This window comes from Cynoglossus semilaevis, chromosome 18 (assembly GCF_000523025.1).
Source record: "Cynoglossus semilaevis isolate Cse_v1.0 chromosome 18, Cse_v1.0, whole genome shotgun sequence".
In the NCBI taxonomy this organism is placed as follows: domain Eukaryota; kingdom Metazoa; phylum Chordata; class Actinopteri; order Pleuronectiformes; family Cynoglossidae; genus Cynoglossus; species Cynoglossus semilaevis.
In genome coordinates this window covers 5,654,603-5,666,811 of record NC_024324.1, presented here as the reverse complement: position 1 = coordinate 5,666,811, position 12,209 = coordinate 5,654,603, and the positions used below count along the sequence as shown (strand labels likewise).

General features: G+C 40.7%; 1 protein-coding gene across 1 annotated transcript in view; it reads right to left on the bottom strand.

Moving 5' to 3' along the window:
* Nucleotides 1-12,209, bottom strand: part of trps1 (trichorhinophalangeal syndrome I) — a 201,081-nt gene that overhangs the window by 71,483 nt on the left and 117,389 nt on the right. Inside the window, exon 12 of the mRNA XM_025064881.1 lies at nt 3,301-3,742. Coding sequence (XP_024920649.1) covers nt 3,301-3,313 — 13 coding nt within the window. The 5' untranslated portion in view covers nt 3,314-3,742. The remainder of the gene's footprint in view (nt 1-3,300; nt 3,743-12,209) is intronic.

The following is a 12,209-nucleotide window of genomic DNA, read 5'->3' as shown; positions in this document are numbered from 1 at the left end:
AATTGGGGGAGCCGGGGGGGGAAGGGGGGTAGTACCTGCTGCATGGTGTGTGTCTGTTTGTGTGTGTGTGTTTCTAAGAGTGTGGGAACTCAAAGTGATACATCCTGTTGCATGTTAAGTTCTGAGATGAGCTCATCTCTGAGACACAATGAGCAACCGGACGACCCACTTTCAACAAATAGGTCAGCAGGTAACTTCCATGTGAACACAACTGTTCCGTCGCCCCGGGTTCCACCGTGACCTCTGGTGCTATGGTGTGAGGAAACAGCAGTGTAACACACACACACACACACACACCCAGACAACAACCAGGAGAGAGAGAGAGAGAGACAGAGAGATCCTGACAACATGAGGATTTACCCAGCCTGGTCTGTGGGCTACAACCTGACAAAAATAAACCGTTGTGCGTGGCTGGACAGCTCGAATGCACAGACGAACACAGACCACAGCTAAAAGAATCAAGCGGCTCAAAGCAATCCTGCTCAAAGCAATCCGCCCTGCCAAAAAACATCACCGAGCAAAGCCACCGCACCACATAATGAAAAACATACACAAATACACACATACAAAGACCTACACACACACACACACACACACACACAAGTCTGCAGCAGATCTCTGAAGTATGCACACGACAGCTTTGGGCTGAGACTTGCACTGACCAGTATCTATAAAAAAAAAAAGAACGCCAGAGAAAGACATTCATAACAAGAATGTTGTTAAAACTGAAAAATATATGACATCATAAAACACTAACTTTAACAAAACTAACACAACTCACAACTGCGTTTGACTCCAACACATTTCTGCACTTTGTTTGAACAGAATTGTTTCAACTGAATTATTGTTTTAAATAAAGACGGAACAGTAGGGTCTTCTTTACTTTTTTTAAAAGTGTCGACTCGATCCAGCAGAACGGTTGGGTCTTCTTTACTTTTTTAAAAGTGTCGACTCGATGAAACATTTACTTTTTTAAAAGTGTCGACTCGATCCAGCAGCTCGTTCTGGGCGTCACAGTTGACAGGTTTTGCACATACAGTGCAACGGCGATAAAATGACTCCACAAACACAACATATAAAAACAGTGCTGTAATTAAAAAGCATCCCACACCACAGACCACTGCAGCACTGTATGCACGCTTACAAGAAAACCTCAACTGTATTCCTGCACTACAGTCAACTGTGGACGTGTGACTACGTTTTAATGAATTGCATTATGTCAGTGGCGACGGAAAACAGCTTCTGTAATTTAAACTCTGTGCAGCTGCTGAAATGTTGGTTAATATTAAAGTTCACACTTTTGAATTTAGAGAATCCAAAATGAAGGATCCAAATGATTTCTGCGCTTTCAGGGATTTCATCTTTGAAAAACTTTAGCAATCATTGGTTTTTTGTTGTTTTTTTTTAAGAGAGGTGTGGGGCAGCAGTTTATTTTAATTCTCACATATTTTTTCCTCAGTCCTCTCTTAAATCACTGTGAAGCACTTTTCCATTGAAGAAACAAAAAAACAAAAAGAGTTTTTTTTTTAATTTTTGGCAATATTGTTTCTCTTTGCAATATGAACTGTTTAATCTGAACTGACATTCACTTTACTTATTTGGACACATTATAAAAAATTCATTTTTCAATTGTGTTTGTTGTCTTTTAGCCGTTTCAACTAACTTAGCTCTTTTTGGGGAAGCTTTTATTTAATCCTAAGAATAATTTTTATTCTTGACTCAATGATCACAGGCTCAGAAGTTATACTCAGAGGTTATTTTTTTCCACTCACAATGTTCTTTTGCATTTAAAAGGAAACAAATCAGACAGATACCAGTCTGCAAAAAAAAAAAAAAAAAAAGATTTCCAGCACCTGTACAAACCCTGTCAGACTCATCAGCCTTCCTCTGACTGTGGTGTTAGAGTTAAAGCTCTCCAGTGTGCTTGCAGCGTTTAGAAGGCTAAATCAAAACATGTCACAGGTTCAGAAACGGCTGGTAACAATTACATATTTTACTCTAAGTACATATAATCTTCCTCAGCAGATTAAACAACCCACCGAGTCGCTGCCACAATCCGTCACTGTGCGCTCGGCACTAAATGAGCTGGGCTAATGAGGTCCACTGAAGCGGAGTGCCACAGAGTGGGCATGATGGAGGAGCAGGTAATGTTTGGCTTAGACTCAGTCACTGCATAATGTCAAATGCATGTATACACAAGAGGCTCTTCAGCTGCCTCACAACCGAAGCAGCTTAATCTGTGGACCAGGGTTTTACAGGGCAGCATTCAGAGGCGACGCCGTCACTTCCTCCAACAGTTATGACTAAGAGCACTTTTTCATGAGACTCCTCAGAGCAGCGTGCTTTACATAAAGGACATTTCATCAGCAGTCATTTAGTCGCCGAGAAAATACACCCTGTCTCCATCAAGCTGAAGGCAGTAATACTAATCTACCAAGACTCTGAAACTGTTTGGCATTTGAAATGCACTGATGTCACTCTTGGCCTTCTTTTCCTCTGATATTTAGAAATTATTCATGGACATTTTTTTATGTTTTATTCAGCTTAAAATGAATCATAACCCACAGAAATAAAGCACATGTGCAGACACACACTGTGGGGGAATAAGACACAGATTTAAAAATAACTTTTTTTTTTACTTTATATTCAAAGAAGTAATAAAACCCAAAGAGCCCAGATTAAATTTAGAAGGCTTCATCTCATTATCACTGTCATGTTTTAAAGTTAGGTTCAGTCGTCACTTCATCCACAATGTTTGGACATTTAGGAGACAAAGTTGTGGCATATATGGAGAATCAATTTAAAATGATGGCATTCTCCAGCAAAGAAAAAACAAAGAAAAAAAAGTTTATATTTCAGAAGCTTTAAAATAAGAAACCTTTAATTTAAAAAAAAAAAAAAAACACTTTTTCAGTTGGAAAAATAGTTGTTACCAAATTTGAAAGTTAGTTTAGAATTGTTTACTTGAAAAATCAAAACTTAAAAACCTGGTCTTTTCAACTCACGATGGTTCATGAATTTGCGATACAAATATGTATATTTATACAAATATATTGCCAAAATGAATACATTTTTGTACTTATTGTACCAACTTCTTGTTATTGCTGAATTACTGGCAGTTCTAATGTGTAAATAATGTGATAAAAACAGATTTTATTTAATCTAAGTAAATATACTGTAGTGATCTATTTATTTATTCCACTTTATTTCTTTATTCCACTGCCACTGTGTGACTGGGGTATTTCTTTATTCCACTGCCACTGTGTGATATGGACTGAAAAATAAAGAGATAATTCCTACCTCTGCCGGTCATCAGGTTACAAAAACATCACGCCTGACGCTGGGCCTTGGCATCGGTTCAGCTGAAGCAGCTCAATTCCACTCCGCCCCACAGGTGTTCTGTCCAGCAGCGCGGTCCGGCTACTGGTGCCTGGTACTCCACACGGTAACAGGAGGCAGACGGCTGTTGCCTGATCCAAACTAGTATCCCTCCATGTCTTACAGAGCAGGTCCACGAACGGTAACTCCACACTCAACTTTTTTAGCTTCTCTGACTTCTGTCGGAGAACATCCTAAACTCCATGCAGCAGCGGTTCCCTTTGGTCCACATCCGACGGCTGTCTGAACTGCCGCTCTACACAGTTCTGAGTTTGATCAAGTGCATGGCAGCCCTTCGTTCTCTTTTTTCTTTCAGGTTCAGCTCTCAGTTATGCTTGTCAGACTTCGGCATCACCTTAACAACCTGGAACGTGACAGAAAGACAAATAAAGTTAGAGCGTTGTGGAACGTTTACTGGAACCCGTTTGACTTCAAACATTTTGTGCACTTTTAACATTTACGGGAAACAATTTTGCCCAGACGCAAGACAAACCAAATTGACTGGCAGATCAAGAAAAACAACACAGTGCCCTCCGGAGGCCCACAGCCAGTCCAACGCTCTGATCGCACCAATTTAGTGTTTCATCATCAGATTTGACAGTGGACTACGGCTTCCACCTGTGAATGTTGTTCCAAGGGCCTCAGGATGACATCACGGCAGCCGTATTAATGCGTTTTGAACTCGTGAGCAATTGAGAGGGAAATCAACATGAGGAGGTGCATTAGCAAGTCATTTCTTTTACATTTGTTCTAACGGATCTTTAATACCGGTCTGACTAAAGCGATGTGTTGTTGAAAGTGCTTCTCCATCTGCTCAGAGAGGAAGGCCACGCTCCACAGAGCACAATTAAAAGCAAATACTTTTTAATAACAAGCATGAGTGTGTCTCACTAAGGTGGGTGCTATTATGGAAACTGGCACAGACTAGAGCAGGCCAAAACACATTGGCAATGTAAAGGCAGCTAAAAGTACTCAGAGCTAACAGCCAGTTAGAGTTGGCTGCCAATACACTGGTGACAGAAAAGCCACTAATAAAACCAAGAGGAATTATTTTAAATTAGGAAAACCAGTCAGGTTCAATCAGCGCCCCCGACACCAGGCCCCTCCCTCACTTTCTTCCCATAATTATTATTCGCTCTATTTCATTATTGATCACATTATAAATGAGAGCTAAACCCATCATGGCCGAGCAATTTGAAGGTAGTAATAATAAATAAAACACATGATTGGATATCGCATTTCCACTGGCCAGAGCCACGGCCAATTATACTGTCGTTATTTGGTAATTCTAGTGTTAAATGTCAGACTCTCCAGCTCTCGGTTCCCCCTTTTGTTGCCCCAACCACAAAAATCACTCCACCCTCTCCCGCTTCTCTCACTGCCACCCTTTCTTCTTCCACTTTCCATCCATCTTGCTTCTCTCTCTCTCTCTCTCTCGCTTACCGCAAATCTAAATCTGAGTCTGTATTTACACAACGCCAGTTTCCTTGGGTCAGTCTGACTCGTGTGTGTCAGCATGTAGGTGTGTTTGTGTGGACAACCGGCCCATCCAGAGTCTTCACACGTACACACATTCACGGCTCGAGGCTCACATCTGTATATTTTTTTGGGGGGGAACTTGTTTCTCTGAGGGTCATTAAATTTCTTAAACGATAAAACAGAAGATAGAGCGGAGAGACCGTGCATATCCACAGATTTTTTATTTCCACTGTCACTTCCAATTTAGACCTGGTGTATATTAAATGGCAAAACCCTACAAAGAAGTTGAAACAGATGCATACAAGGTGCTTTTCAAAGCCCCGGGGCACCTGTTCCGTGGTTTACCTGGTCCCGGTGTGGACCCGACCACATCCTAGTTCCAGTTCGTACTCTGTTTGGGTAACGGACAGAAAATGAACACATGAGCCATTTGAGAACTTGAGTGCGTCATTATCTGAAAAGGGATATCTGCTGGCTGAAAAGAAAAAAAAAGAGAGTGCTGGCATGAGTTTTAAAACACATTATGAGTCATTACTGAAATTATGACTCATTTAAGGACCCTCCCATCTTAAACAGTAAGTTAAAATACGGGTTTAAAAAAAAAGAAAAAGAAAAAAGCTGGTAATGATTTCCAGGTAGTCAGGCCGCAGGACCCTGTAACAGTACGTGTCTTCACGGCTGCAAATGAGGATTCACTGTGGTTTAATGATTTATACAATAAACCACATATTCAGAGAAGGGGGTTGTTCACTTCCTAAAAATGCAACTGCAGCCTAGTTCTTGTTTTTAGCATTTGACAGGCTAAATTACATGATGTTTGTTTTTATGCTTTTACAAAGACAAAAATTTGAAACTTAATCTTTGAAGACAGAAAAAAAACTGGGACAAGGACAGAAAAGGCAGAAAATGTCCATACTGAGGGTATTCTGAAAAGGTTCTCAAAGAGCAGGTTTAGTGATAACAAAGGTTTCAGGTAATCATTGTCTGCTGCTGCATCACAACACTCCCTCAGACTGTGTCATCCCAAGTCCTTCTCACACATATTAACAAAAGTGTTGCTTTCCTCGACTGTTCTGGTACAAACAGCTGTAGAGCACAGACTGTTGAGGAGCTGAAATCTTTTATACAGCAGGAAATGAAAAAAAAAGGTAGCCTCTGTAGAGTTATAAGCTGTGATCATTTCCCACCGGTTTTAAAAAATTCCAGTTGTGATTACACACTGACAACGTACACATATTCTTCTGTATTTTACACAACTGGCCGCAAAACAGCATTAGTTATTAGAGCTGAAAGAAAGTAGGAACTTTCTCCTCAAGGAAAGTGAAAAATTGGAGGGCAACTCACTCATTAGCAGTGTCCACCAATGGGAAAAAGGAAAAAAAAAAAGAGAGAACAAGGTTTTCTTTTTGTTAGAGAGCGAGTGTGGGTCTAAATATTTTCCCTGTGGAACACTGACTCATAGGAGCTGCCGCTGCTTATTCATTTGCTCAATCACTGTCTTCCCCTGCCAATCTGTTTCTCTCCTCGTCCTCCTCCTTTTCACTCCATTCCACCACCGTGGCTTATCTCAGTTTTTCTCCTCGGCATGTCCATCAACGTTTAACTCTCCTTCTGTCTCCTCCCTCCACCTCTCCTCTCTCCCATCAATCCATCACTGAGCGCTCTGTCATATTCATATTCTTCTACTGTCTGTTTTTCCAACTGTCACTGTGGGATCCCTCCCCACCACCACCACAGATGCTGGCTCCTGCACACCAGCTCCCTCCCTCCCTCGCTCCCTCACTCGCTCACTCCCCTCCTCCGCCCCCAACTCCACAAATGCGTGTGGTCCAGGCCGACGATAGACCGTTACATTGTCCCAGACAGGTTGGACTGCGCCACTAGCCAGCAGACGTGGGGGTGGAGGAGGAGGAGGCGGGGGAAGCGGGAGAGTGGAGGGGTTCCTAGGGAATGTTTGTTTTTCTGTTTCCAATTTGGTCCAGCCCGAGGAACTCCACACTCCGCTCCGTCTCAAACACACCATTCATGACCGCCTGACGTACATGATTACACACAAATACCCACTCAGTAATACACACACACACACAGAGGGAGTCACAGACATGTATGCATGTAACCATACATATGTTTAACACCTAACCACACACACACACACACACACACACACCAGGACGTGGATCTGCTCTCAGTCATTCTCAGGCCTCTTCATTCATCTCTGACTTGATCTCTCATTGTTTTCTGATTTGTTATTGCTAATGCTGTTTTCCAACGGCGCGGCGGTCAAAGTAATTATAGCCGTTTCTTTGTTTAGTTTTTATTTCTTTTTTTTTTCTCTTCATTCTCTACAGAAGAATAAAAAAAAAAGGTCTTTGAAGGACCGTTTTTGATGTGTCTCGCTGCATTTTTGGACATTATGTAGATGCACTGGAGCTCCATGTTCCACCAATTACGGCACAGAGAGTGCATTGTTTCATATTCAGCTCTGAAAACTGCTCCATCTGAAACAAATTATTTCTTTTTTTTTTTATTTTTTATAGTTTGGATTTTGATTAAAAATGCTGATGTTTGCATCTGCCCTTTAAAAATCTTTACTCCATCAGAACAAACCAGCAGAATGGCCACCAGGGACCGGCTTCTCCTGACAGGAACACTTTGACTTCTACATGTCCTGTCACGTACAACGTTCCACATTCTATCATCAGATGTAGCTGCAAGTGCTGGTTTTCTGCGAAGACTTAATACAGGTATTAAAGAATAATTTTTCCATTTGGATCAAATGTATTTTATCGTGTAACACAGAGAGTATTTAGGGCACACAGACAAAAAGTCATTTAACAAAGTTCTATGATTTTAGAACTTTAAAAGTAGGTTCTTTTATATATATATATATTGTTAAGGTTGTTGACTCATTACTATTGCAACAAGGATTTAACAGAAAATGTTGAATAAAACGAAACAGGAAACAGAGCTACAACTGTTCCTCATTCTTCATCGGAAATAGATGTGAACATTTCAGAAGCCTGTAAAAAGTTTCCTTAATGAGGGCAACGTTGACGATGCCATTGTTTTTCAGTAATAAATGACTGGCTCTCCCTACAACAAACCACTTCTTTTGTTATGAATCTTCTTGTTACATTAATAAATTAAATAAATGTGACTTTTGTTCCTGGATTGGGAAAATAAAAAAGTAGAGCGGACGAGCCGCAGCAGAAAACAGAAGTCACCAGGAGCGGTTGAGGAACAGCTGATGCAAACTGCTGACATACGGGTCAAAAACTCAACACCATCAAGAATTATTTCCAGAACGTTTCCATTCATGATCGTCAGCAGGTTCATCGACAGAGTAAAATGACTGTAGAGTAAGTTTAGAATTAAGTTTGTCACAGAATAAAGTTCTAAATAAGCATCAAAATATTAATAAGTGAAAAAATTGACAGATTTTTTTTTTTTAGTTTACCAAATGAAGAAGCATCAAAATATTAATAAGTAAAAAAATTGACAGATTTTTTTTTAGTAGTTTTTTAGTGAACAAAATCAAATATTCTCGGCTGTTAAACCATTAATTGATTTGAACTGAAGAAAATCAAGTGATAACATTTCCTCTGAATCAAAGCCGTGTTTCATCTGAATGTACATAAGACCACATTCCTGAGGTCACAGTCGTGACACTTAGAACAACATTTGGGACAAACTTGACTTCACCACAGGAAAACTCCTTTGAAAACTTTGTCACAAAATAAGAAAACAACACTATGACAGAATTGAACAAATATTTAAATCCGCTGCTGAGTGATAGACATCGTTTTGGTAAACAGGATATTTAGGCTGACGAGTGCGAAGGAAGAACTCATCAGCTTATTGTTGTGAGCTTCGCCACAACTCGAGAGTGTGTGTGTGTGTGTGTGTGACACATATCAACGTGCAATTTGATGACACACTGTCACTTCCCTTTATACGGTATGTTCCCCACACAATGACTCAATACCCAATGTCCTCCCAGCATGGGTACAGAAATAACCAAAATGTGATCAACTGTTTTTTTTTATTAAATTTGAATATCAAAAAGATTTAAGCCATTCAGCCATTTGTTTGTAAATCAGTTAATCTGATTTAAATATAAAAATATGTAAAATATTTTCAGTGTCTGAAACCAAATACGAATAATGATGTGTTCTATTCTAAACTAATCTTTTGGTTTTAGCCACAAAAGCCTGAGACTTTTAGTTTTCTGTTGCAGTGAAGCAAAAATCAAATATCAACATTAAAGATGCTGAGACATCACTTCAGTTTCATAAAAATTGACTTACAGCAACAATCGATTGCAAACCCCACCTCCCCCACCCCCCAAAAAAAAAACACTGAATTCAGCAAACACAAGGTTCAAAGGATGGAACAGACAAAACAGCTGCGGTTGTAAAAGGTGTCAAACTCACCGACCGTGGTCTCAAACAAGTCACCATTATCCTATGGATGCTTTTAATGCCCGGCCTCGATGTAGGATGGTCGTAGGAAAAGCCGCTGAAGCATAAATCAACACAGCACTGTTGGTTTTTGACCTTGCTCTTCACGGCCAACACCACCATACATCAAAATAATAGGAGAACAAACTCTGCTTTGGTTGTACACGGAAGGTGTAATGGAAGGAACTGGTAGCTGCATAAATCAACAGGCTGATTGTTGACTTTTGCCCCCTCCCTCCAAATTCGGAAAACAAACTTCTGTTCTGCCAGACACACACACACACACACACACACACACACACAGACTGACACACCAGTGCAGAGTGTCATGGTTTGGTTGATCTCTGTCTGGGTAAGCTCAAACATTACGTCAGTCGGACACACTCACGTCCACAGGAACAAACATACACTGATGCACTTGGCAAGAGACACACACACACACACACTCCTACCACAACTACTGTCATGCACACACTCACACACACACAGAGACAGCTACCAGCTAACACACACAAACGGGCTTTCCACTCCTAGAGAACCGGACATTTCCTGCAAACTCCTGCCCCGATGGGGGGAAAAAATGTCTGGACAAACTTGAAACGCACACACACACACGTATACGCACACGCAGACACACCAACGGGACATTTTTAACCCACAATGTTGACTTTATATTCCTTCCAGTGAAGCAGCGTTTCCCTGATGAAAACTATCGGGAAGCGAGAACGGGCGGTTCAGGGGCCTCCGTGATGTCAAAGCCGGGGGGCTGGACTTCTTTCAAAGCGTGGACTTCAATCAAAATTCAAAGCCATATAGTATAGTGCCGCACTATCAAAGTGAGTCACTGTGATTTCTTTGAATGTGGAATATTTGCAGCAGAAGAAAACACGTTTCAATATTTCTTCGCGTCACAAATCAAACATGCTTGTAGCGCCCGGGAGTTTTTACCGTTCCTTTGATTTCATTCTTCCATAATGGGCTTTTATAAAAAAAAAAATCTAGTGACTGACGCCAGGACGTCCTGCACTTTCTTAGACTAACAAGGAATGTTTTCTATGATTGCTGCAGACGGAGAAAGAGAAACTAAATGACTGCCCTCAAGCCATGTCAGGTATTATACAACGTCAGATTCTTCAGAGCACGTTTTAAAGCTCATCTGAACTAAGATGAACAGAGTATCACAGGTAAATCTTTCTTTTCAGATTTAATCAAGGTCTGTGACAGGTGCACAAAAGATTTATGTGGAGCTTCATTAAAAATATATCAAACTAATACTTGATAAAGGCTTTCGTCGTTTCCTTTATTTCCAGTTCCGTCATAAACTCTGCAAAATCTCTTTTTATAAAATTACACCCTAACATGAAAATATCTGTGGCTACAATTAAACCAATACTTGGCGCATGTACAATGATAGGGCCTGGGTGGTCCACTCCAGTTTGCCAGATCGAAGCCACATCCAGGGAACAGCCTTGCCACGTGTCGGCTGAGAGTAGTCATAACAAAAACACATAGTAAAAAAAAAAAAAAAATACATGGAGATTTTGGTGAAATCTGCATCACGCCCTGCCAGGTGCACCACGTATTGGTCAGGATCTCATTTGCAAGACATACGTACGCAGTGAATATATGCTGTTGACATTTCTCATATATTTTTACCACCGCTGCCTTTTAAAATAAAAGGTCTGGCATTTATTGTCACTTATTGTTAACAGTGTTGTTGCAGGGAAACCTTATACGTAACCATTTTGATAGGTTTCAGTTGCAGCAGAAATACACTGATGATTCATCTCTACTTTTCTGTCTACTTTTCAGAGGTTCAGTCGTCTTTAACTGAAGTAGGCTCTACCAGGTGGCACGCAGAGGAACAAAACAAAGTGATAACAAAACCGCTACAAGAATTGGTGAAATCAAAGGCCTAACAAATGGCAAATTTTTCCGATCTCTCTCCATGTCAACAAAGTTCTGTTTAACAGTGTAAATAGTTACCAGTTGAAAAAAGATCCAGTAGAGGGGAAGGAATGAGATCAGCTCACAGCAAACAAAGAAGACGTACAGTTTGGACTAATAAATCAGCAGGTTGTTTTAAGCTTATTTAAGGTAAAAGTAAACTATTGAAAAGATAACTGGCTACTAGAATATTGTCCCAAAGTTATGGAATCACTGTGATTTCTAAAACAAAACAAAACTAACCTAGAAGTCCAATGTGCGTCTCAGCAGATAAAGAAAATGAGAACATAATACCAGTATAAATTGCCCAAAAAACTATTGAAACAGGAAGACCAACAAATGAAAGTCTGACACAAACGGTCACTGTCTGTTTTTCACTTCTCCTAAAGAGCAGGAGGAGACAGGAAAAGGAACCAAAAGGTGAAATCAGAAATCAGCCTGCAGAGAAAAGAAAGAATCAAACTTGTGTGTGGAGCGGTAAAAAGCCCAAAAGCCATGTTGTAGAACAAACACCACGCACCCTACTGTGCTATTTCAACCACTGCAACACACTCACTCACACACAAAGAGAATTTAACTGTCAGGCGTAACATTTTTAACTATAGCGAGTGAATTTGTCCCTTTCCTCTTCCCTCTTTTCCTCCCCCCTTCCTCTGGTGCCCATGCAAATGAGGTTCTCATCCATCCTTCTGTCCGCCAATCCTACCTCCTGCACTTCCTTCCTGTCTGCCCTCCACAAACTCCCCCTCTCTTGTGTTATTACCTCATTTAACACCAGTTTTAAATGCTTTGTTTTTCTTCCTCTGTCACGTCTTAATTCATCCACTCGTCTTTTCACCTTTTTATCCGTGCCGTTGGACTAACTCTGACCACAGACATGCTGATTTCCTCACTTTGCCTTATCACCCCCCGCCCCCCCGCTGCCTCTCCCCCCTCCTTCTTCAT